This window comes from Gymnoscopelus braueri (genome assembly GCF_963280865.1).
Source record: "Gymnoscopelus braueri genome assembly, chromosome: 2".
Taxonomy (NCBI): domain Eukaryota; kingdom Metazoa; phylum Chordata; class Actinopteri; order Myctophiformes; family Myctophidae; genus Gymnoscopelus; species Gymnoscopelus braueri.
In genome coordinates, this window is record NC_137604.1 from 34,048,884 (window position 1) to 34,076,533 (window position 27,650).

The 27,650-nt window shown below is 41.8% G+C and overlaps 1 protein-coding gene across 2 annotated transcripts in view; it reads right to left on the reverse strand.

Moving 5' to 3' along the window:
• Positions 1-1,541: 1,541 nt before the first annotated feature.
• Positions 1,542-27,650, reverse strand: part of grk4 (G protein-coupled receptor kinase 4) — a 56,293-nt gene continuing 30,184 nt past the window's right edge. The window contains exons 6-16 of one of the 2 annotated variants that reach the window (XM_080416289.1): positions 18,627-18,719; positions 17,954-18,017; positions 16,937-17,077; positions 13,798-13,988; positions 11,190-11,227; positions 9,843-9,932; positions 8,495-8,703; positions 6,736-6,873; positions 5,721-5,858; positions 4,091-4,268; positions 1,542-2,665 (exon numbers count right to left, since the gene is read on the reverse strand). In XM_080416289.1, coding sequence (XP_080272415.1) covers positions 4,092-4,268; positions 5,721-5,858; positions 6,736-6,873; positions 8,495-8,703; positions 9,843-9,932; positions 11,190-11,227; positions 13,798-13,988; positions 16,937-17,077; positions 17,954-18,017; positions 18,627-18,719 — 1,279 coding nt within the window. In that variant the 3' untranslated portion in view covers positions 1,542-2,665; position 4,091. The remainder of the gene's footprint in view (positions 2,666-4,090; positions 4,269-5,720; positions 5,859-6,735; positions 6,874-8,494; positions 8,704-9,842; positions 9,933-11,189; positions 11,228-13,797; positions 13,989-16,936; positions 17,078-17,953; positions 18,018-18,626; positions 18,720-27,650) is intronic. The other variant, XM_080416288.1, reaches the window with a different exon arrangement.

Here is a 27,650-nt window from a genome sequence, read left to right on the forward strand (position 1 = left end):
ATGTTAGAAATACATAATTTACAAGGTTTTTGAGGCTAACAGCTAAAAAGGCTAAAATCTACATCCGCAAGAGAAATTGGCTTTGAAATGTGCCTGAGAGAAAACAAAAACAAAAAAATATATATACTGTATATGTTTATAACAAGACACTTAGAAACTCAAGTGATGACAAGCCAACCACTGGAGCTTGATGCACTATGACAATCCTGATCTGACAAATGGAATGTACTGTAAGGGACAAGGATTCCACAACCACCCAAGTCATCTTTTGAAAACTATTAGAAATTTTGAGATCTACAACTGTACCATTTCAAATTAGTGTGGTGATGAGTTTATAAAAAAGGAATTCAAGCGCCTATGCAACAACTGTTATATGATCAAATGTGGTCATTACTGTTTTCCATTGTGCACAGAAATTCTGAAAAATCTGCATAGTCAAATTTGATCAGTTTAGTTGAACTTGAACCCTTACTGAGAAAATTAGTGTGGCTATTTTAGATTTAGATTTGTATTATAATTCTATATGACAAATTTACTTAATCAATAGTTGTTTATGGATTATAGATACAGTATAATATGCACACATAAAGCCATCAGATCCAGGTCTGGTTTTCACAGCATTAAAACAGGAGTGGGCGGGGGCAGGTAAGGATAAATTATACCTTTGTCTCATCAGAAAAATTGTCAAAATGGCTTAAGATGCATCTGAACTGCAAATATAGACATAGTACATAATATTGATCATAACTAACTGTGACATGATTTATCATAATGAAACATACAGCTAATTAACTTGACCACGACTGGTTGACCTGGAAGGAACTGACTCCCATTGTGTGTTATGAAAGTGCACACAAAATGTTATTCTACAAGTTGTTGCGTTTTCCTGGACATATGTAATGGTTATCTGTACAGGCTGGAGTTGTATCATTTTTCTTGTATCGCATCCTCCACATTACGAACACAAGTAATTCCTATGGAAGTGCAACAGATGGAATTTTGGTGGAATATAGGAATAGGAATGATTCTTCTTTTTAACCACTTAGAACATTTCAATATTGTTTTGAAATTATTTAGAAAATAGCCAAACTTCTAGCTCACAACACTCGTGGGCTCGTAGATCTGCAATTTTCTAAAATGATATATATATATTTTTTAACATTCTCACCTATAATGATAAATAGGGGTTAAAGTGGTTAATTATTGGATTCGACAAGTGGGGTAAGGACTGATAGGCACTGTGCTATCTATAATCAACAGGCAAAAGGTGCACTAGGTAAACCAAATCTAGATGTTTCTTTACTCATTCTGAACGTTGAAGCTAGTTGGATATGAACGCAATATGTTGTGTAAGTCAAGCCTGCTTCAACTGCAAGACAGATCTCAGATATGGCTTCATCGTCACTGTCCTCACCATCCTTATTTAACTGACGTTCACAGTCAACTCTCTTACTTCTGACAACTTACAATATGGACTGCAAGTTACTGTAATAGGGCTGTTCATCTGAAAGGATTTCTGTATTACACATGCAATCTTTTCACACACAAAAAAAGAGGCTCGAGTAGAGACTACTAGGATTTGACCAAGACATCTGGTAAATGAATTAGCATTAGATGTCCCTTGTGAGTGAATATCATAACACACATGTACTAAACAATTGTGCCCCCCAAAGGACACACTAACAGCCATCAAAATGTGAATTAGTCTTCTGCACCCCTTCAAGCCTAAAAATGACTAAATAGGGGTGGCAGGAATGCTCACTGTCACTGCATGCATCATGAAATGATCATTTTGCTTATGCCAATATCCACACACAGCAGCCTAATATCAACATCAGCCATCCATAGAGTACATACCCTTCCAGTCCAACCTGCCTATGGGATAAGGGGAGGGAGAGGGATTATCGTGGTGCAGACGTCCAAACCAACCACTTGTGTCAATCGACCTAAGGGTGTAGGTCAGGGGAACAAACGGATAGGTTTAAGCAGCATGGCATAAACATGGAAACCTTAGATTGGATACAGACCCACCCCTCAATTCACTTGGAATCCATGCCTTTCATTCAGATTTACTTAGGATACTATGGGTGTAGGAGGGGTAGTTTGGAACAAGGTGAACTTGATGTGCTAAAAACACGTCACATTGGCCAAATCAATAACAACAAACGTACAGCACATACAAAACAAAGGCCATATGCTACATAGAGAAATAAAATAAAAAAAAGACTACTGGTACTGTGCTTCTGGAGGGGGGGACTAGGAAAAACAAAAACAAAAAAACTCCTCGATACACATTTTCCATATTCATTCAAAAAGAAAAAGGAAATTAAAAAAACTGTTATGTATGCATTCAAGTGGTACTTTTATGGCTTTTTGTACAATACAACCTTTAGTGAAAATATACATCTAGACATAATTCAAGTACAAATGTACAAAATCTTTAAACTCATACTTTTTTCTTTAATTATAATACACTTTTTAATACAGCTCATAAATACAGGTCAACATTCATCGAGTTCGTAAGATTTGCGCTCGGGTGGAGTTGTTGGTAGAGGTCGGCGGCAGGGGTGGGGTGGCGGTGGGGGCGGGAGGAGGGAGGGGGAGTGGTTTAAAGTCGTGAGGGCTCTCCATTCTCATCGTCACTGTAGCCACTCTTAAAACAAACCTGGAAAGAGCCAAAGGTCTTATTATTACAAATATCTGCACATCGTCATTAATTTTCAACTGACAATCATATCTTTCCAACAGTTGCTACACTTAAGCCCATCATTGTATGATGGATAGCAAAAGTTGCCCATCTACAAGCTCACAACGCATTTCAATGAGACGCGCTATGAGCTTGTAGATTGACTATTTTCGAACATTTTGATGACATTTAATTGTCATTAAATGTCCAAAATAGGGACGCCGGATTGAAAGAGGTAAAAGGAGAAAAAAAAGAAAGTATGCTAATACTGTTGAGCGTGAATTCTTCCTTTAAGGTGTATTTTAGGCATTTTGTGTGCTTTATTTCAAACAGAAGAGCGTAGAGAGACAGGAAACCAAGGACAAAGAGAGAAGAGACATGCGCGACAAGGCAGGGGTCAGATTGGAGATTGTGTCCTCACTCTCCAAGGAGCATATGGTCTGTACACTAACAGGCTGAGCCACCAGACATCCTAAATACCTAATTTTAAACAGGAAACTCAGATGTACAACCTCACAACGTGTTGACACCTTAGGAATTTTCAAATAGCCAAAGTATATACTGTAAGTTTACAGTGGTTAAACTGATTTATTAACTAATTGTGCTGGGGACCCCCTGGAACCCCTTCAAGTGCCCCTGGGGTACCACATTGAGAACCACTGCAGAGGGTTCACAATCACCCGTTAGTTGATACAGACCATAATGGAGAGTTGATCCATATCCTTTTACCAGCATGTTTTTATAATTTGCCTAATTAGCCACTTAAACCCTATATACATAGACTGTGGTCCCCCAGGGCTCCTTTTTTTCCTTCTACACCAAATCTCTTCGCCAAAGATAGACGATCTACAAGCTCACAACATGGCCAGTGGTGAGCTTATATATCTGTTATTTTTGCCGCATGTTTGCCCATTATGACATGCCAAGAATATAGTAGACACTAGGATTCAAGTGGTTAAAGCCAAAAACAATGAGGATCCAACTGGCTATTGAGTTTCCCTGTGGCCACAACCCTCCATTATTCGACCCTGCTTCTTTACAGTGCATTTCCTCCCCCTTCAACCCACTATTGCCAAGGTAACGTGAGAATAAATACAGAAAGGAAAAATCTAAAGGAATAAACAAGGGATTGAGATTCTCAAGCCCCCAGGGGCGCAGGATGGGGGGAAAGAAAGAAAGCCATTGTCCTAAATTATCTTAAGCACCGTGTATACTTGGGAAGAGATAATTGGACATGAAAGCATGACCAGTCATATCCTGTTGCTTCTTCCTCACATGATCCTTGCAAGTTCACTGAGGACGAGGAGCAATGGCCTGTGGGGTGGATTTTGAATGATGCCTAGAAAAGAAAAGGAGAAAAAAAAAGAAAAGAAAAAAGGAAGAAGGAAGAAAGAAAGAAAGTACCTTAGCCCCCACCCCCTCGGACAGTAGCTGGAGTGCTAGCACTTGCCTCTCTTCTGAAGAGGCGGTAGAAGAAACCTCTCTTTGGAGGAGGGTTAGGTCGGTTCACATCCAGGTCAGAGCACAGTGTCCCATCCGTCTCGTAGACATTGATTTCTTTTAAGCACTCCATCTCGATCATCTACAGAGGGGGGAGATGCCAAGTTAACCACTTAAGCCCAATTTATACGTAAATAGTCGATCTACAAGCTCACACGTTGTGAGCTTGTAGATCGGCTATTTTTTTAGGGATGAAAAGGAACGTAGCCTATGATGGCATGCCCAAAATAGAGATGGCAGACTGAAAGTAGTTAAGGAAGCCATGCCATACCAGTCACTGTGACAGCTAACTTACTGTATCCGCAACTAATAGAATAATAAACTTTACCACCCATCACAGAGGTTGCTGCTATTTGTTAACCCATTTAGGCCTTCTAAATCCTGACCAACGTTTTTTTTTTTTTTTTAAAGATCAACAACTACACACAGAGGTGGTCCCGGCTTCGAAGGTATAACAACGAAAAGGTGTTCCAGGTCTAAATGGGTTTGAATATATTATGGCTGACTATTTGGTAGTGGGTTCTATCCAGATAGAATGTCAGGCTGGCATTTGGGTAAGACTCCGTCCCCTTAACCACATGAACCGTAGCGTCCCGATTCTGGAAATTCTGTCATAATAGGCGAACATTCAGTAGAAATAGCGGCTCCACAAGCTCACGTGTCCCAGCGCAACGCATTATAAGCTTGTAAATCGGCTATTTATGGAGAAGAGATTTTCAGTAGAGGTCAAAATGGCACAGTAAAAAAGTTAGACTAGTGTGTGTCTTGTACGCATTGAGCTCATCAAACCATTAAGTGTTTCTGTACCGAGTGGACCTCTGACATGGACCTACAGCACACTACTACTAGTTACAGCTACTACCTTTAAACACGTTTGAAATATCGGGCTTTTTGTATACCATTTTGAATAGTTTTGGGAAAAATGCTGCTAATTGTCCCAAAATTAACTGCAAAATCCTGAAGGTTTGCTGCTATTTGTTTCAAAAAGCTTTATACCAAGCTACCTTTGCCAATGTAACTTTCTAACAGCAAATGAACATTTAGTGGTCATGTGAGCCAGTGTTTCCAGTTGCAATGTTACATAGCTTTGTTTACACAATGCTGTACCTCCTCCAACTGTACTGTACATACTGTACTTTCCCCATGTTGTTTATAATAGTTTTTATGTTTTTGACATTATGCTTTGGCAATGTAAACGTATGTTTTATCATGCCAATAAAGTTCCTTTGAATTGAATCATTTATCTAGAGAACTGCCTGTAGGCAGATGACTGAAGGCTTGAACATCGATCATGAGCACTGTTATACAGTAAGTGTTGTTATGACAACGGTTTAGGCGTTTGCAGCCGATAAAGATGATGTTACACTAAGATAAATAACATCATCACCCATCTATGTTTACATGTTAATGTGAGGGGAGGGTCCATGCCATTCATTTCTCCACATGTAACCATTTCCAATGCTGCAGCAACACATTGCATTGTCTCGCTGCTGAACTGAGGTATGACATCATCTGTCTGCGCTGCATGCAGTACCTCATTCTGCCAGGGGATGGAGACACTGCCTGTGACAAACTTGTGGTAGAAGTCATCATCGGTGGTGTCAAGGTTCACCCCTTTGACGGTGGAGAACTGCTCAATGTCCAGGACGTCTTTACAGTACACCGCCCGGGGCTGAGCGAGACAGAGAGAGAGATACACGCAGTGAGAGAGATTAAACAAAGGAACGAGAAATGTGAGGCAGAAAACAGTGACATGTCTACTTTGAGGGGGAAAAGTTAAAATCAAACAAAACCCTAAATACAGTATAATTTGAATAATAAAGATTCACACTCCTATACCGTCTTTTGTGCACTGCATAGTTCAGCATATGCCCACCTAAATAACCCACAATAAGAAATCTAGATAATCTCTTGCTTTCTTCTATTGCTTTAACCTCTTGGTCCGGTCTCATCTCCGGTCCGGTCTCATCGTCTATTTATAGCGTGACAAATGTCATGTTTTTCTTCGAAAAGCCTTATTATCCTGGAGAGAGAATGTGTAGCACCCGGAATTCGAACCCGGGTCTCCTGCATGGAATGCCAACATCTTAACCGCTGGACTAAAGGGATATTCCCATAGCCCGGGGGAGATATTAGAGTTTTAGGTCATCAGGCTGAGGCTGTGAGCCACTCTACTACACATGTAAGAGGAGCAGACCACGAGGGACTCTGGGAGACAGTGGTAGCTAGCTTCCACTGTGAGTGTTTATTTGTGGCAATGGTATTTCCTGTATGCTTATTTTGAGCTTTCAGGGGAATATGAACAGTGAATGTGGTGATAAGATCCAATATCAAGATGTTTTTTCTACCAAAAACCGCAATATCAATATTTTGACAATAATATCGTATTGTGATGATAATATATATTTTTGTATATATTCTTTAAGAAAAAAGTATAAGATGGGTAGTAAATAACACTTCTCAGATGATATCTAGCCTCAATATATTGCAGAGCCCTACTTGTATGTGCTATACCGTGTGTGCCATGTGTAAACTGTGCTGATGCTTACGTCAGGACTGAAGGGAGGGTCCAGCATAGATGCCTCCAGCCTTTTGAAGTTGATGTTTCTGAATATGGGGTGCTGCTTCACCTCGACTCCCCCACGACCCTGGCACCCCAGCCGCTCTTTGGGGTCCTTGGACAGCAGCTGACCCACAGGAAGAGGAAGTGAAGAGAACTGTGTTATGATTTCCCGAATTGTTCTTTCTTTTGTTTCTCAACTTGAGTGTTACCCCCAACCGGTCAACATGGATACAAATATTTTCCTTGATCCACTTCCAATTTGTTTAAAAACAGAGCTGCAGTAGTTCTATATCAGCCTCACCTCAGTAAATCCTAAAACACAGCAACATACGCACAGACAGCGTAGGCTTATGTGATGTTGGTTAACTCACTGACAGTTTTATCGCTAGTATAATCCTCCCATCTCAGAGTGGATACAAAAGTGCATGTACATACAAACACATACACACGCACACACACACACGTACACCGTCCACACATAATCCTCGTTGTGTGTAAGTCTGACCCGCCATGATGGCATAAGGACGGATACAGATCATCACACGTATATGCACACACACAGGCAGAGCTTAAATCACAGCACTGACACAGTAAGAATAACAGAGCACCATCGCTGTCTCCACCAGAGCTTCTGGATAATGTGATCAGCACCCCATCTACAGAGGCCTTGTGGAGTCCCTCGGGAGGAGTGCCATTTTTATTGGTTCACTTTTCAGCGGGCATACTGACTGCGTCTGTTGTCAACCAAGCGGTGGTGTTGTTCATAACACTTCCCTGACTCCTGCTTACTTTCTCTCATTTGCTCTTGTGTTCTTCTTTCCTTCTCCTTTTGTAATTCCCCCCTCTTTCTCTAGTTCCTGCAGTCCCATAATTGTTTATAATTCACCACAGGCTTCAAAAGCCAAATCTCATTCTCACTCTCTCCTCTTGACAGCTCAGATCACTTGCCTATTTTGGTCTGTGGTGATTTCCATCTAGCTGATAAAAGGGCAGACACCTCTCTCTCTCCTTATTATGTTTCTTCCAATTCCTCCTTACACCCTTGTTCGCCCAACTGACCCCCCACTCCCTGTTCTTCCTCTCCCTCTCTCCTTGGGGAGTCTTTTGACTCTGCTGAACCTGAGGTCAGAATGTTCCACAGCGTCACACAAATAAATGTCCCCTCCCCCTCTCCTCAGAACCGAAGCAAAACAGTAGTTCCCTCTTTTAGAGAGAATACGTCAGGGGCTGGGGTTTAGTGAGACTGTAGGGGAGAGAAAGGCACAGAGAAAAAGAGACATACAGAACTCTTCTCAGGCCAAGTACGGTAGATAAATACACCTAACCTAATCCAGGTATGGTGCACTAGTACACTAAGGCCCTGTTCAGACTGGCAGACTCCAATCTAGATAGGATATCAGATTTGGGCTGCCTGTCTGAACAGGGCCTTAGGACAACCACTGCACACAACTCATAGAAAACGGGCAATGAAGGGTTATTCATTGCTGCCAACAATTTTATACTACTAGTACTGACCTAAATAAAGGGACATGCGTCACAAAGCATAAATACTTCAAATCCTCCCTTTGAAGTTGTCCGTAGCCTCCGAATGATTGTTCAAAGCCCTCTGTCTCTGAATCTGTCTCCCTTCAGGTCAGCATTTACATATTTTTTTCCGAGTGCACACTTGCCCCTGATTGTCACACAATGCGTCAAAGTGACTGTAATTCTTTAACGCCTCTCCTGGCTCATCACTCATTTCTCACCTGTCTGCAGATGTCCTTCGCTTCTTCTGAGAACTTATCGGAGTACTCCTCCGGGTCCTCGCGCACTCGCCTGTCCACCTCCTCCCTCTTGACGCGCTCCTTGCGTTTGCGGAAAGGCGACTGGCCTTGAATCATCTCAAAGACCAGGCAGCCCAGCCCCCACCAGTCCGGACTGAAGTTGTAGCTCTCATTCTGGATGACCTCAGGAGCTTGAGGGAGTCACCGAGGGATGGAAAGAGGGTCAGATGTAGGAGGTGATTAAAGGAAGGAGGTAGAGAAAGAAAAACAATGATTACTTCAAAAAGCAGAATGGAAAACTGGGCTTTCATTCTGGATCGACTCAGAGGGAGAGAGAGAGGGCAGCATCTAAAGAAATGTGCTGATATTCTATCTTTTCTCAAGTATTATTTTTTGACCTAGTACCTATTGACATTTTATTTGGATGCATGTGCATTCTCTTGGACTGCATAGAAAGTTACACACGAGAATGCAGCCGGGGAGAGAGCAGTATGGATAGACAGCAAAGGTTGTGTTCAAAGTAGGGCTGCACGAGTCTTGCTAAAAGGTGAATCACGATTTTCCTCCCAAAAAATAGAGATCACGATCTCACACACACAACGCTTCAATAAAATACATTTATTGGATTCTTAGATGCGAGTAAAAATGTGTTGAGACGCTTGCTGTCTGTCTAGACAGGCTTTAAACTACCAATAGTGCTGGACTTAAAACAGAACACAGTATATCAAAGTGCTGGTCTCTTCTTTTCACGGGCCAATTGTGTTCGTGTAGACGCTCGACAAAGCCGGATGCCCCACGGTGGATTCGAACCCACAACCTCCGTGGTGGTGGGCAGTGACTTTACCACAGCGCCACCCGAGCGCCCCGTTATCTCTTCTAACAAAAATAACTTGTTCATTTTCTTATTATTATTTTAGAAAACTCAAAAGTGATTCATTTAAATGCTGCTAAACATTAATAACAGTAAACGTATTTTTTTGGACAGCCAACTACTGTAAAGTTTATTGGCCAAGAACACCAGCCTATCAATATTTTGAGGCATAAGTTTAAATTTATATTTAGTCTAGTATAACTGCGTTGCTCGCCGAAAGTAACAGATTTAAAAGCTCACAACACGTTGCAATGCGACACAACGTGAACTTGTAGGTCTGTTAGTTTCAGCAAGCGACGTTATCACATAGATGTATGTATCGGTATTTTAATGTTTTTTTTTATTACGCAGCCCTATTTGAAAGAAAAAATCTAAATGTCTCACATAAGAAAGGAGGTGAATGGCAATTAGCAGAAAGGGAAGTGGAGCTGCATAGGTTTAATTGCATCCATGTCTTACCCATGTAACCAACAGTCCCAACTCGCCCTCGTATCGTCTCCCCATCAGGGATCTGAACTGCCAGGCCCAGGTCTGAGATCCGGATGTGTCCTATAGCACAAGAGACATTTTTACCAGCCATAATTAATGGCTTGCGTCAACCATTGGGTCACGTCATAATAGGCAAATATTTGGCGAAACTAGGCCAACATTCTGCAAAAATAGGTGAACATTCAGTGAAAATAGCTGATCTACGAGCTCAGAATGTGTGCCGTTGCTACGCGTTTAAGAAAAACAACTTCATGTTGATTTTGCTATTTGTATCCTTGCTTCCTTCCTCTTTAAAAAATAAAATTGCCCAACATCGATGTTGGGTCGACAGTGGATGTCACAAACATAACATGCACTGATGTCAGACACAACAGAAACCGTTCCCTAACAATGCTGATTTGCGCATGTGGCCCCTGCCCATATACAGAGTTAGCCATGAACAAATATGGAGTCCAGGCTAGACTATGAATTCAGTACTATGACGTCATATTGAACACATTTGCGGATTTATCCATATTTTTGGTACTCAGTACTATGACGTCATATTGAACACATTTGCGGATTTATCCATCTTTTTGGTACAACCGCTGATCTGACCGACTTACCACTCTGCACTTCCCTCCCTTGGGTCATCGGCAATACGCACAGCGAGTTTGAAGTCGATCAGTCATGTCTCCATACATGCCCATACATGGGCATATCAGTCGGATCGGCGGTTCTGGACAATCGGATCTTCATATATGCCCATATACAGTAATATGCCCCTATACCTGGCGAAATACTCATACATTTTGGTTGGATCAGCGGTGTGACCTAGATGTGAGGGTCGGGTTAGTGACCTGAACTCTAGATGTGAGCTGTCGCATAGTGGCCCCAAACCTCTAGTTAGAAAGAAGACCCGAAATGGGTCCTCGGATACAGATCCTCAAATACTAAAATCAACAGGAAGTTGGCAGTTTTCTTTAGGCAGAATCTGCTTTGTTTGCCTTTATTTATGAGCTAAATAGTGACCTTGAGACCTTTCACTGTGCAATGTAAGTCAATGAGGACACAAAGTTTGTATTTATGTCTAATCAACGGAGCAATTGAACAAGATATCTCCCCAATATTTGGAGTTACATCACGGCAAGGTAACTACACAACCCAAAAACTCACTGCGCTTTAACCAGTCACCACACAGCCTCCCAAAAGAGAAGACTGATAAATGGAGGAGTTATGTTTTGGACAGAAAACCAGGGACTACACAATGCTGATGTTGAGTCAAAACTCAAAACCTGGACCTGAGTGGAACAGTGAGAGAGCAGGTCTGGAACTTACCACGATCATCCAGAAGGATGTTTTCAGGTTTCAAATCCCTGGAAAACAAGAAAAAAAAGATTCTCCATGATGATTTTTCTTTTTTATTCAAACAGAACCTTTATGATTTTGAAAAATGTGAAATAACGTTGACGCTGCCAAACGGCAGTTACACCACAGGAAACTTTATGGTGATTAACACTAACGTCAGCAGAGATGGTGTTGGCAAATGGAAGAAATCAATCAATGTGGCTAAACACAGGGGGCTTAAATAGAAAACACAGGCATGCCTCACACATTTTATTTTTGAGGACAAGGAGACAAGTGCCCTTTATGTAAAACAAATACATAGAATAAGAAATAAAAAATTAAAAAGGGTTTCTCTTTGTTTCTCCTTTTCCCCAGAATATTTCAAAAAGTTTAAATTTCAATAGCTAAGGACCACACCATCAATTAAATGCAAATAAGAATATATGTTTAACGCCATTGACGTGTTTCACGCGTTTTACCGCAATGGCGCAACGTGCCAATGACGTGTTTGACGTGTTTTTGAAAAAAAAAACGTTCAGAACCCAAGATATCATTATCTGAAGATTTGCAGCTCCATCCACTCCTTGTTTAACTTATAACTGAAAAAGGCTGTATCTCGCTTCCTAAGCACTTTTTTTTTACTTTGAAAAAATCTCTGGCACTGGGACAACATAGACAGAAATAATTCTGGCACTCAGTGAGTTAACAGTGGTGAGTGTGATAAGTATATAAACGTAACGTTACAGGGAGGGCACATCGGCTGAGGTGTGAGGAATGTTTCACCTAAGGAACCACCAGAGCTTCTGGGTTCAGCAGACCCCCACACATCTTCCTATGGAACAGGCTCTGTGTTTAACTGTAGTTCTCGGCTTCCAGAAGGTGGTACACGTTTACGGTTTCGGTTCAGTTCCCCATAGCTTCATTTGATTGGTTCGGCAGCAGATTTGAACCAGGTGTCATGTGCGTTTCCAGTTCAAATCTTCTGAGCCAATCAAACAAAGCTATGGGGAACTGAACCGGAACAGGAAACTGGTATGCCACCTTCTGGAAACCCAAAACTACAGTTATGCACATAGCCTAAGACATGTGACACTTCACTGCGGGAAGCTATCATAGCTGTAGCGTCAATTCGTAAAGAGTGATCCGGGTTCATACTGTATATGGCGAGAACCTGGGGAAGGTTGGAGTGTAATCAATATCAGGTTGCCACATGGCCAAAAGAGTTTGTGAATGGGAGGCATACTGAGATTTTCTCATTCGTAGGTAAAGGACTCTGTAGGGTAGGTGATGGCTGATTTAGGCAGTCACACTTGGCCTGAGTCAAACTAATTGGACTCAGAGCCACGTGTGTGTGACTAGACACCTGTTTGGCCGAGCCAATCGATGCACACAGTATAATCAGCCATGTTTTTTTTTTTTGAGAGAGAAGGAAGTGAGGCACTCTCCCGAGATAACAGATGGGCCCAAAAACGCAAGGATGGCAAGATGGATTGGAATTCGATAGACTGGGAGGTAATTCAAGACACTGTATGAAACAGCTAAACGCAAGCAGAAACATTTATTACAGGGTATGTGCCACATGGGGAGAGGAATAACCTGAACAGAGTGTGCTGATACAGCAGGAAAGTAGATTGGCAGTTAAAGATTGGGTAAAGATGCCTGATGTGGAAGTCATCTGATGAGTAATGACGACTGGGTGTGTGTGTTGTGGGAGAAAAGTCGTTTAGAAAGTAACTGCTTCAACCTTTGTTAATAACGTCGACGACTGCTAGGTTGTTTGAGTAAGTTAAGATTTATTTATTTATTCTGGTAGTGAATGAGTTAATTTATTTTCTTTGACCATTGATTCCCCCAGTGGAGGGCAGCGATGACGATGGGACAAATTAATTTGCATCTAATCTTTCATCAGACGCAACGGAAAATAAGTCACGGCACGTGTGGAAATGCATTCCATCAAACTTTTAGCTGCATTTTTCCTCCCAGTGCGCAGGAAGACGTTTTAGGATGTTTACGGTGATCTCGCCCACTTGAAATATGTACTCTGTTGTTTCCGTTGTGTGTAAACATAATAGCTATTCTCAAACCAGTCGTCCTCAAAACCCTGCCTCCAGGGTTTGGGAATCTATTGGGAATTGATTACATGCAACTGGAAAATCCAGTCTCAATGTTTGTAAACAAATAATTGGTCTATAGGACTAACGTAGACCTATAGGACAGGAAGGGGAGTGTTTAAGGTGTGGTCCTGCTCCTAAACATCTGCAAATATAGCTCATATAAAAGAGATTTTAAAAGATATTTAGGGGAAAATCTAATTAATATGTTGTGACTTGTGACCCTTACAAACTTACTAAAACAAATAGCTTCTCGGCATCAACTTTTGGCCATCAAGCACAGAATTTACTATTTTTTTAAATAAATGTTCTTGTCCCCCAAATTGAACTTGACCCTATGCTCATGGGACTAATAACATCACTTAGAAAGACGTCTATAGAAAAAAAACTTGCCATGAAATGTTTGACTTCATCAATATTGTTGCCTAAACTGCCTACAGTGCTCTCAAGATACCACTCCCACTGCGGGTCAAGTAAGTAAGTCAAACCTGTAGACTATCCTCTCGCGGTGCAGGTCCTCCAGACCACAGCAGATCTCCGCTGCGTAGAAGATGGCCCTCTGTTCATCGAAGCCCGAGTTGCCCATGTTGTATATGTGGAACTTGAGGTCGCCGCCGTTCATAATGGTCAGCACCAGGCACAGCGCATCCTTGGTCTCATAGGCATAAGCTAGACTAACCTGGGGTGAGGGGGGGGTGTCAGGGGAGGTGCGGGGAGGAGACAGAGGCAGGAAGGAAGCGGTGCAGAGGAGGAGATGTGCAACGGTCAGGAGACACGGTGGCCCACAAGTGTGCAATTGTTTCATGTAATATTCCCGACAATCCCATTATACCCCAAAAGCAAAATGCAAAGAATGTACACAAAGCGTCAGGGAGAAGGAGAAACGGATGGATCACAAACACTGAAACACAGAAACTTCATTTCCAGCCCTCCCACCATTACCTCCTGTCCTCTCTCTCTAATCCTACCATCTATCTCTCTCCTAGACCTCTTTCCCACCCACCCGCCTCCCGGCCTTTCCCCTGCAGGTCAATGACACACAGAGTGTAGTGTGTGTGTGTGTGTGTGTGTGTGTGTGTGTGTGTGTGTGTGTGTGTGTGTGTGTGTACTGTCAGGGGGGATGTTGCTACCATCAGGAAAAATCCCAGCTGGTTTTGGCTATGTGCACACCAAAGTGACCCAAGACGGGATGGGAAAGTTCTTAGGATGACAGAGATAACCCCCCCAAACACACACAAACACACACACAAAGTATGCATGCATATAAGCAAACATAAAATCCTATAGTGTGTAGTGTACACAAGTAAACAAATGCACCCACACACAATATATCCACAGAGGCAGCGTACACGCATAAACCACAGTTATGCAGTCGTTCTGCAGTAATGAACATTCCCATTGGAAATGAGAGTAGGCAACTGTCTCTGTGCCACAGGGCAAGGTGGTTCCTGCCCCAGTGTAAGCTCCTGGATACAACAGGACAGGGTCACCCTGCCCTGACACACACTCACTCACTCACGCTCAAGGCCAAGATTTGCAAAGTATCCCTATGGCCTTTTAATGGGAACACGCACACATGCGCACACACACTCAAACCAAAACACAAACATATACTCCACAGGCATATCCTCCCACACTCGGAGTACACCCAGTAATCAGCAGCAAGGGGGAAATACGGACTTTCAGAACATACTGACTCAGATTCAGTATGCATTGATTGGGAAGAAAATCCTTTTGCAAAGAGGAGAAGAGAAGGGATAGATCGTTAGATATTAGAGAGAGAGAGAGAGAGAGTGGGAGACAGAGATAGATAAATACATAGAGAGACAGAGAGAGAGGGGTTTGAGAGAGTACTTGACTCTTCTCCTTGCTACTGCTGTTTGGGCAGCGTTGCTTGGCAACAGAGCTGCTCTCATAGGCAGAGGCAAATGAAGAGCCATCGCTTCTGCCTGCAGCTGTAACACATGCGTGCTTGCATGAACACACACACACACACAGCAACATGCTAATCCCAGGTGACATGAGCTGCATGTCTGACGTTCTGTAAAAAGCATATTTCAGGTTCTGAGTGTGCGTGTGTGTGTGTGTGTTTTAGCAATGAGTCACTCAAAACAAGGACTCGTAACGTAGCTCATGCTACATCAGACGATGAGTACTTCAACACCTCATACACAGTCAAACCCAGAGTGTTATTTTAACTCTGAGAATGTACAAATGGACCCGTGAGGATGCATTTTTACACTCTCAGAGCTAAATTAACACTGAGGTTTTGATGGTGTACCACACAAAAACTCAGCTTCAGCTTCAAATAGAGTATGTCTGTTCTGGTCTGTTCTGTTCTGTTCCCACTAACTAGAGTAGGTGTCAGTTTCACGCTGTTCTATGAAGGTAAATGACTAACATGTCACACAATGTTCTTTTTAGTCTAGCAGGAGACCTGCATACACACATCACACAGACCCCACACATCAGGAATTAACATGCTAACCCAAATAGCCACTCCTCAATGTGTTCCAAGAATGTTAAACAAATACTTGCTGTAATTTACTTGTCTTTGGTACAATAATTTTCTTTGGAACAAAACGCAGAGCCAAAGCTAAGTTTCCCTTTTCCTGCCTGAGTACCTGAGAGCCTTTGTACATCCAACAAGGATAAAATGAAAACAGACAAACACCTCATGTGTACTCCCCAACTGCAGAGCGTTTGAGCATTTACGCAAAGAAAAAACACATAGTCAAGCTGGGATTAAAAGAAGGTTCATCCATCTCAATTTACACAAGTGTGACAGACGGAGAGTAGGGCGGGCAACAATAAATCAGAAACACACACATTACACTGCAGGCATACACGGTCAATGGCAACAAGAGTGAAATTGGTTGCTTTTGGGGTCAAATATCTGTATTGGTTGGAAGAATTGGTTTATGAGATTATTGTCCAGACTATTCATGTTTGTGCAAGAAAATCAGGTTATACATTTAACATTTATTTAAGATGAGTATTAATCAAGGGACAAATCAACTTGCTTTCTGGTCAAATGTCCCTTATGTGCAATTACATTCTTGTATAGCATGGAATAAATACGTAAATGGCTAACTGCCTGCCTAAAAAACCTCTGCCTTCATACCACTATGGCTCAATTTATAGAGAAGCCGATAGAGAAATTAGCCAAGAGCAACCCCACTGCTGAGAGCTTTAGGTACAGTGGTAGCAGGGTAATCATTTTTGGCTGACACACCGGCACAGGGCCTGGATACTGAGTAAGTCATGCGTATATACTGTATACAGTATACTGTATATACTGTATACAGTGTAGTATATACAGTATACAGTATATAACAACTTTTGTTTTTTTACATGTTTTAAATTGTGAAGTAAAAAAATATATTCCATCTATACTTTTGCCTTTAGCTTTGGAAAACTGTTGGTTTATAGCAACAGAAATACATTTCAATAGATTTGCCACTTGATATAAACTCCCAACAAATGGACAGTAATATAGGAATGCTGACATGTGTATGCGTGCAAGCACAAGCATACTCTCTCTCTCACACACACACACACACACACACACACACACACACACACACTTATGTTTAAAGGATTGAATAAGAAAAAGGTAGTACTTACTACAAAACTACTGTTAACTTTTTCTAAAATGCGTTTTTCGTTTAGTGCCATTGCTTCACCTTTTCTTTTCTTCACTCGTTTCTTTTCCAGCTTTTTACAGGCGTACATCTTACCAGTGGCACGTACTTGGCAGGCACAAACCTGGGGAAAACGGAACAGGTAAACAGCCACGTGTTACACAAATGCACACGCTGCAATACACACTTTAAAACTACAGCCTGCATGAAACATGGTTACTTATTTTTTACGTTTCTTGGCATAAAATGTTAAAACTTTGTCTAACTATGTCTCTATATTCATGAACATTTTTAACAAAAAACATATACCCATTGAAAGTCAATATGATAACTCCACGTTTAACACATTAGCAAGCTGTCCTTCATCTTTCTTCTATCCTATATCATTAATATATCGTCGTTGTCGGGTGGAAACCGTCCAAAACCGCTACATTTCAGGAAATGTAAAAAAGAACCTGTGTTCCAATGGATCCAATGTAGTTATTATTTAGTCACAAGCTCTTGTTAATTGGTTCAATATTTATAAAACCCGCAGTCACGCTTAACCACTTTCAAAATAACAAAAATAGCAGATCTTCAAGCTAACTTGTGTGCTTGTGGCTATTCTTGCTACTTTTGTGTGACACTGTAGTATGACGAAGTGGGGCATTTATTTATGTCAAAAGTTGAAATATTGAGATATGAGGTTTCTGCCCCGACAGTGACGATACATCTCTTCAGTTCTTTTCAACTTTCCACAGTACTTGTCCGCTATCGATTCTCATGCCAGTGAAAGGAAAATATAATAGAAAATGACACGAAAACGACATATAAATGGTTTTTCATTGATTGATTTGTGTCATGGAGCGAAATTAACTATCAGTTAAGCTGAAGCTAAAGCCATGTCTCAGATGTTTTGTGCACCTTGATCGCATTTTAATTTGGATGGAAACGAAACAAAAATAAAAACACCCTCAACAGCAATGTGTACACAACTTTACTTGGGTGCAAAGACACTCACCTCACCAAATCCACCTTTTCCTAGTACTCTATAATGTCTGAAGGTATTTTTGGTTACTGGTTGCCTAGAAGAAGAGACAAAGGAAAGAAAGAGAGGATAAAGAAGGATGAGGTCAGAGAAAGAAAAATAAAGTAGTGTGAGAGAGAGGAAAAAAGACGGGTTATGTCATTCTCTCAGGCTGTGTGATGTTGCAGACAGAATAATGTTGCAATACATTATTAATCTACACTGATGGCTGCTGTTTTTTCCCTGTTTCAGTTACCAGCCACTACGCAAAACATCATCAATTATTAACCACTCTAAAACAGAAACATTGATTGGTACGGTAGCATTGCCTTTGTTTTATTGGTGCAAATATGCAAGAGAAGTACACAGCCTCCTGCTTCCAGTCTAGATCCCCTGGGTACATCATTCAACTTTTGCGTTATTATAGTTAATGTGAAAGAGTATAAGAAACAACATTGCCGTCCTTCCACATACTGAACAAGTTATGATGGGAAATTGCTGTCGTTATCATAGAACCGTGTCAGGCGAATTCTGCTGTGCTCAATTTTCAGCTTGCCAATAGGTATTAAACATGCAGGCCAAGGGCTGGCAGGGGCAATTAAACGGAATGGCTCATACTGTGTATGTTCATGTTAGTCCAATGGTGTGGCTAGCAATGGGTACCCACCTCTCCAGCCACTTCCACTGCAGGAAGCGAGAGAAATACATGGTATCTTGGTAGGAGGAGAAGGGAGCACCGCTCAGATGCTCACGTACTATCCTGCACAGAGGGAGGGAGACACAACATTGTTTTAATGACACCATACTGTAGGTCAGATGTTCAGGTAACAGCCCTAAACACACAGAAGCTCCATTGCACTTCGACAGGTTTCTGCCAGATCCTGCAGACATACGGACGGACGGAGAGACGGACAGACAGATGTCTCTCCCCAGGGAGGCATAACTCGCTGTAACCTTTCCACAAGCTCCCTTCATTAGAAACAGACACATCCTCTGCATCTGACTGCCCCCTAAATCATTGTGTGTGAGTGTGTGTGTGTGTGTGTGTGTGTGTGTGTGTGTGTGTGTGTGTGTGTGTGTCTAGAGCTCAAAACACATTCTCAATGGAAAGATGGAAAGAACTTCGTGTCAATACTTCACCGTGAAATATGAAAAATGCCTTTCAATGAGAACATTCCATTCGATTGAACCGGGAAACCAAGGGTTCTGGGAAACCGGTCTTTAAAAGGCAGGAGGGTAAAAGTGGAAAACTTCTAATCTCACCTTAACAGAAGAGTCTGTGTCTCTGTGTGTATGTGTGTTGGGGGGGAGGCATTGCATGATCAGGTGATCTACTTTACTATCCTTCATTTTCTTCACTAAACGACACACTCACACACACACTTAATCACCCAACAATCTCCATGCCAGTAACATTCCTGCCCTGGGGCAGGAAGGGGGCGAGGTCCTTTGACTTTCACTTATGATGACATCAAAGAGCAGTTCTGGGATGATGGGCCCGGGGGGTGGGGGGGGGGGGGGGGGGAAGGTCACCTTTCTGACATCTTCTGACCCCTAAGTCACCCATAATTCCATTGAGCGTTGTTAGAACCTGTCTGTGTATGAAACAAAACTACTGGCCACACCTTGTTCCTTGTTTAAACCACAGGTGTTGAACTTAATTTGGATCAGTGGTAGATAAATTACCTGAAAGCCATACTTGAATAAAAGATGAGATATTTGACTAGAAAATGACGGGTAAAAGTGAAAGTCACTCATTAGAAGAACACCACTTCAGTAAAAGACTAAGTTTCTCACATTATCGTCTGTACTCAAGTATAAAAGAAAAAGTAAATGCCATTAATCCAAACAAACAAATCAACCAGATGTTTATCCCCCGTCTCTGAGCTTTATGAAGTTTATTCTGTATGGTACAGTGTTACAGATGAAAGCGTTCAAATGAACAAAAGCGCAGTGTTGATGAGCCATTGCCTTAATGTTTAAATGCGGGACATTTGATTCACCAGCAGCATACAAAGAAGACACTTCACCCCTTACTTCAGTGAATTTGACCAGATCTCTTCTTGGAACCAATAACGTACTGACCAGGCTGGATAAGCTGACAGCGCTAGCATACTACTTTCTTTTCAAAGAAAATTGTGTACTTGGTGGGGGCTTGGGGAAATTTAATGGGATAAAATGTTCAACGTTCAATGTTTTATTTTCTTAAAAATGATAATGGATTAAGAGCAGACACAAAAATATATGTTTAAAGTACTTAACTCATTGAGTGCGTCTTTTGACGGCCGTTTTCAGTGTGCCATTAGTGCCAATGACGTCTTTTGACGTCACCTTTTTTTTCTTTTTTTTTTTAACACATCGACCGCCAGAGGTTAATCTCATAATGTACTCACCAGTGCCAAGGTGTTTTTGTTGTTTTTTTGTTTTTTTCATGTCGCCATAGATCTTGTTAAAATCCTTAAGATTGAGCTCTACACGGTCTGTTTACATCCGCGAGATCTCCCTGTATCTCCCAGTGAAGATCGCGTGTCAAACGGGGCATCCATGTTGTAGTTAGAGCGGATTACGTTAAACAGTGAAATGCGAGGAGAAAAAACTACAGGAAGAGAATTGAGTTTCAGTTTCGTCTGTAGAATGGGAGCGGGCGTAATCGTCAAAACCGGATCCCAAATAATTCTATTTCCGGTCATCAAACCGGAAACGGAAGTGGATCAAAAAAAATCCGAAAGTGAACCCGGAAGTGAATAGCGCGAAAAGACCGTGGACCGTAGGGCTACGGTCTCGGCGCTTAACAGTTGGATTTAACGGACCGTAGGACTACGTTCTTGGCGGTTAATGTGTTAATCTCAAAGGAACTAGGAGAAAACGATTTTCAAAAAGTTAATGCTCCATCCACTTCAATGTTAAAATGTAAACGGAGAAAAAAAAATCTCCGTTTGATCCATAATGCCTGTGGCATATGGAATGGATCAACAAGCTTGAAATAAGCCTGGCAGTGAATGAGTTAAAAGTACGGGAATCCCTATTTGTAACTATACCTTTCGTGACGGGAACCCCTATTGGGGTTGTTGTTGCTATGTACAGTATATAGCAACATACATTTGTTGTAATTTCTAGGAAAACGTAGGTCAGGATTTAGACGGCGTTTTTAGAATCGGCCTCAGGGTCTAAATGGGTTAAAGGAATAAAGTAATTTTACTTTTACACAATGTGAATATTATCTGTATCTGTAGGGGTAATGCATTAAAATATATATTTAGACTCGTAAATGTGCCTTTTAAAAGGCTATAATTTCTGTCCACGAATATGACTAGAAAGCAGAGAAAGAAATAAAAGCTCATTTTTACTTTGTTAGCCTCAAGGAAGTCTACAGTCTACACTACGTAACTCTCATTAGAGCCATGAGTCTCATACTTCAAGGCCTGGTTTTATGTTTTATGTTTTTGTGTGTTTGAGAGAGAAAGAGAGAGACCCCTCAAGCCTGCAGAACCATTTTTTTTCTTTGACCAAAGACATATCTGAGAATGCTTTTAAAAGATTGTCCCTTTTAACAGTAGCAACAGGCTAGACTATACAAATAATTAAATAGAGCCCTGTGGGACTTTCATAGATCAAATCAGCAATCGCTAATCTCTGTGACACTTATGAGTTAAATTTAAATTATGTGGCTTTGTGAGGCGCCCGGGTGACGCAGGGCTAAAGTTCTTCCCACCAACACCATGGAGACTGGGGTTTGATTCCTCCATGGTGCCTTTAGCTTGGCCGGGCATCCCCCAAGGAACACAATCGGCCATGTTCATGGTTGGGAAGCTAGCAGGGGAGGGTGCCCTAGTGACTCCAACATGTTGAAGTGCCTGTTCAGGGGGCAGGACTGTGAGGGAAAGAGTTTTCCTCCACATGCACCAGGCTGAAAAGAAGTGGCTGGCAACGTCATGTGTATCGGAGGAGACGTGTGGTTGTGTACACCGTCCTCAGACCAACAGAAGGGGTTGGCAGTGAGAGGGATGAGTATACTGTACATGGATGGAATTGGCATAAAATATTTAAATTGGGGAGAAAAATGAAAAGAACAAAAACTATTGATCAGCAAAGTTATAATTCCATAACTTTGCAATGAATATAAGTGTGATAAACAAAGAGTGTATCTAAGCGTAATTGTATCTAGTAGTAGTTGTAGTGTCTGAAGCAAAGTTACATAACAAAACAAACAAAATCTATATATCATATTGTAATTTGTATCTGTAACTTTCATTAACAACTCTTTGACTGCCGTCGACGTGTTAATCGAGTCAATTGCTACTTTGTCCACTTGGCCGTCGACGCGTTACACGCGCGTTTGTAATTATTGTTATTTTAGAGAAGATCACGGTCTAATCTTGAATCCGAAGGGAGCAGTAAAACTGTAGCACAAACGGATACGGAAATAATGGATATAACGTCATTGCCGTTCCCGTCGACTCCACGTTTGTCGTTTTTTTTCTTTCGCCTGTATCTCTGTTCTTTTTTTTGTGTCCATTTTTCCGAGGAGACGAGTGTTTCCAACGCCCTGTAGCGAAGGGGACACTAGCTCCGGATTCAATGTTTTGCATCCGGAGCAATAGTCAGAGACTCCTGCTCCGGAAACAAACAGTGAATCGATCGATAAATATGGATCTAAACTTTTATGACAACTTTAAAACTACTAAAAACACGAAAATCGCTGGCAGTCAAAGAGTTCATGTATTTGATACACTTTCTAGCCCATGTGGCTCAGTAGTATTTTACCCCTGTATTGTAATAAACTAAGCATAAACTATTAGGCACTTTTAACAGTGATCTGGATGGTTTAGTCTTGCTGAAATTGCATTTGTGCCACTTTAGTCCTGTCCTCTTACTTACCTCGTACTTTTCAAACTATTACTTGTAAAGTTGCGAAGTTAGAAGATATCAATTCAATTATTTGACGTGTATAGGATATAACAGGTAATGGATTGATTCAAGTCTCACCCCCACCGATTGACCCAATAAGTGACATTTGTCCCTCTATCCATGGGCTACATGGGAAAACAATAACAAACATGACATAGCTGTCAAGGATCTTCTCAGACATGGCTCTGAACCACCAGAGGACTTCAGTGTGATGTAAAAGATGGCCCCTGATATATTGTGGGAAAGGGGTCCAGAAACTCAGAGGCCGGCTGCTGCACCGCCTGGAGTTGAGCATCAGACAGACACCACTGTGAGCAGAAATAAACACAGCTACAATATGGCTTTTGTTGGAAACAGAGAAAGAGAAGGGGGGACAGAGACAGTGGGGGGAAAAAAAGAACAGGAGAGACAAATCATCCCAAGACCTTTGTGGAGACTGGGGACAGACAAAGCACAGAGAGAAACAAACGTACAACACATTTGCTGTTTGTGAGACACGACAGCATTATGTTCACCGCTAACAGAATTCAATTAACCCATTAAGACCTGAGGCGATTCTTAAAAATGTTTTCTAAATCCTAACAGTTTTTGGAAAAAAATCTTGGAAAAAAAAAATCACGATTTTTCAAAAATAGCAGATCTACAAGCTCATAGCGCGGCACTCGGTGCCGCGCTATGAGCTTGTATATCTGCTATTTTTGAATAGCCTAAAGAAATCTAAAAGTGACACAGATGCGTTCCAGGTATTAATGGGTTAATCAGCTAGGGATGAAATTTGTCTGTGTGTTTCTGCCAGAAGTCACATTTCCACATGCAGTCCCATGCTTTCCTACATGTTTTTTCCTCTAAAAAGAAAATGGGATTGAGGTCCGTATTCCATATCGGAATAAGAATCATTAAAATTCTGTGTGGGCATTTAAATAACAGGGATAGTGGAAGGAGTGACAGCCAAACTGGAACAGGGGATTCCATTCAAAAACATCTTGATGGGTGTATTGGCGATGCACAAACACGCGCCTGTGTGTTGTTCTCTGTTTGTGCATGTTGCACACTACCCCCCCCCCTCCTTACTTCTTTTCCACATCTCCACATTTTTCCAGTTTTCTCACTCTCATACTGAAAAATCTGTTTCCCACATTCCATTACTTTGTGCACTACCCATCCCTCCCTCTCTCTCTCTCTCTCTCTCTCTCTTTCTCTCTCTCTTTCTCATCCCAACTCTGACGTCTCTCTGTTTATCTCTCATCTCCCTTTCATTTAAAAGGTCTCTCACATGTTTTTGCCACTCTCCACCAATCCAGTTGAGTTAAGCTGGTAGCATACTTCAAAATAAGTCACTTTTTTCCTTTTCGGCTTGCCAAAACCAAATACGTTTAACAAGACTAAATTGTTTTATAGTTGATGCGATCCAGCCCACTGTACACAGTGCTAGAATGGTTATTTTGCCACCTGGATCTCCACTCTTTGTTGAATGGGTATGTCTGGGAATCAAAAAGGTCCCCGGTTCGCCCACCCAGACCCGGTCTATGTGTCAAAGTTTCCCTGAGCAAGACACTTAATCCCCCCATTAATAGCGCCCACTGCTCCAAAAAGTACCAACACACCAGGCTGACGTCGGCATTGATGTGTTGGAAAGCGTGCGTGTCCAAAAATCTGTTGTGGTGTAGGTGGTGTGTACACGGACGTGGCGGGGCGTCAGTTGTAGTGAGGCGTCGCTCGCCGACCGAGCCAGCTCAGTCGGTTGTCAGACATCGATAGCAGCGGGGAGGTGGAGAGGGCGGTAGAGAGGGGGTTGGAACTCTCTGGTTGGCTGTTTAGCCGTGCAAGGAGGGCGGTGGGGGGCCTTTCACAAACACAATGGAGGTAGTAGTCGCGGTAAATGTATTTTGTCTATATAACGAATACAACAGATAGACTGTATAGTAGCTATATCGCTAAAGTGCACTGCATGTGCATGAGAGCCTTTTCTTCCATGCACAGTAAAATCCTTAAACTAAGAAGGGTTACATTTTGAGAATTTTGTGGGAAATGCACTGCATCGTGTATTTACTTGAAAACCTGTTATTTTCACTGAGGTCGTACGATAAAGTATACATTTGGCTAATAGACCATGATTTGAGAGGCCAAAGAGAGCGGGTTGAAGGGTGTGTGTGTGTGTGCGTGTTTGTTGGTATGCACGTGCACGAGTGTCTCGGCTATACTAACCACAACCACTGATGATTCCCAGCATGTCAGTCAAACAGTAGACTGGAGGAGCCAGCCCTATCGAAGGTCTTGAAGGGCGGATCCAAAGCCTTGCGCTCGGTACCAGCGCCGCTTCCTATTGCTTCACCAATCTATCCGACTGCTTCTATCTATGAGATCACAGCAGAGTCTGACATTGTCAAAAACGATTCTCCCTCTCCTTCAGAGACCTTCCCTTGCAGATTCTGGTATTCCGCAGAAAGAGTCCAGGGACAGAGGCTGGCCCTAACATTCCCAAAACCAATCCGCACTCCGCCTTTCTGTGGCTGAACAGAGTTTCACATGAAATTCGGCTTTTATCCAGGCTGAGGGATTGTGGGTAAACTCTGTACTCAGTGAGAGGGCACGGCCCTGGTCAAGGGGTTGCTGGGTTTTGCTGAGCCACCGAAGTGGGTTGCACACAATGGAAAACACACAACAGCCACGGGATTTATATGATTACCAGCAAATGGCTGGTACATATTGTCCAACTTTAATCAGAGTTAAATATATATAATATATATCTATATATACACACACACACACAGTATACAGTATGTATCTGTATAACACTATGTATCTGTTTATTCATTTAAGTAGGCAATTATTTCTTCCCCTTTTTTCCCTCAATGTGGCCAATTAATTCCTCCCACTGCTTGCCACTGCTTTTGTACCCTATACTGGCTCACCTGCCAGTGAGCAGCCCTACCAAGACAACGTAGGGCCTCCACCCTACCGCTCCCGTTCAAAACTGCCTGCTGACAGGCGCCGCCCCAGCCTGTAGGAATACATGCAGTGACAAATACCATACCAACCTTCCCCACCCAGCTCTTTCTGCACTAAAGGATGTTTCTAACTCATGATTATTCATCATGATTGTAGCATCTCCCAATGAGGCGTGAGAGTAACATGAGGTCCCTTGTTTTGGTAGCAAATGTAAACTGATGGAGAACAAGCAACTACTTGCCATTTGTGTGTGTGTGTGTGTGTGTGTGTGTGTGTGTGTGTGTGTGTGTGTGTGTGTGTGTGTGTGTGTGTTTTATTTGATTGCATTACTATTCTTGCTATGAAGCTATATAGCTATATGCCAATATATCCCAATATATAGACAGAATCCAAGTGATATTAAACTCAACACCATATGCACCGATCACTGTGGACAGCAACTCTCTCGATTATGTCGAGGAGTTTACATATTTGGGAAGTCTCCTGAGCATGAGCAAGGACAATGCATGCAGCCAGGACATCAGTATAAGACTCGGGAGAGCTCGCCTCGCAGCACATTTGCAAGACCATCTGGAAATCCAAACAGTACATGCTCAAAAACCAAGATCCCACTGTTTAAAAGTAATCTGAAGTCAGTTCTGATGTGTGGCTCAGAATTCTCGCGAGTGCTTGAGAGTGACATGAAAAAGGATCAATGCATTCCACAATGGATGTCTCCGGAAGATATGTCACATCTTTTGGCGAGAAAAGATCTCCAATGAGGACCATGTACAAAAAGACAAACTGTCGCAATGTGATGCTGGAAATTAAACATCGACTGCTCAGATGGCTTAGACATGTCCTCAGAATGGACCAGGACCGCATTCCTAAAGTAGCCTTGAGAGATGGACCCCACCTGGAAAGAGGAAACAAGGGAAACCAAAAACAACCTGGCAGAGAACTGTGACCTCAGAACTGGAAACTGCAAACTTGGGGCGAGGCACAGCATGCTGCACAGGGTAGAGCCAGATCAAAGCAGATAGTCAGAGCTTTTTTTTTAAATATTTATGTTGTTTTGTTTTTGTTCTTCAATTTACGGTAATCTGACTTTTATTATTACTTATTATTTTGAATATTTTATTATTACCATTGTAATATCTACAATGTTCTGTGCCCATAGCACACCAATGGGCAAGTCAAAATCTCAAGGCACGCCTGTATTCATAATGAAAATAGTCATTCTACAGCTCACAATGCATCACATCATGAAGTGTTGTGAGCTTGTTGATCGGATTTTTTATTTATTTGTGAAGAAATAAAGTTAATTAAATAATAAATGTAATTGTCAATGCAATTTATATTATAATATGCGTGTAATGACATACCCCAAATATGGACACCAGTTTGAAAGTGGTTAAAATATATTTTTAAAGAATAGAATTAGCCTCTGTATTGAGAAATGAGTGCCATACATTACTCACATAGTACATTTTAACACATTGACTGCCAAGATATTAAACATAGTTTTCTATCCCCATGCCAGCGTAATGACCTTAAATCAACGATCGTTTTGAAACGCCGTGGAAGATACATTGTGTAAAAAAAAGACACGAAAAAAAGTTCCTGTGAGTAGGCGGAGGGATCTGTGAATCCACAGGGACAATAACGTTCCAACTGCGATCCGCCATTTTGGGGCTTTGGTCCGCTGAAAACGGGTGGTTTTCAATGCAAAAAAAAGAAACTGGAGTTACAGCTGTTTTTCTGAAAATGGAAGCGGATGGCTTCCTGTTTTTTTGGAAGGACGTCACATCCGACTGCTTCTTCTCTGAGTGACGATCGATCATTCCAAAGCTGT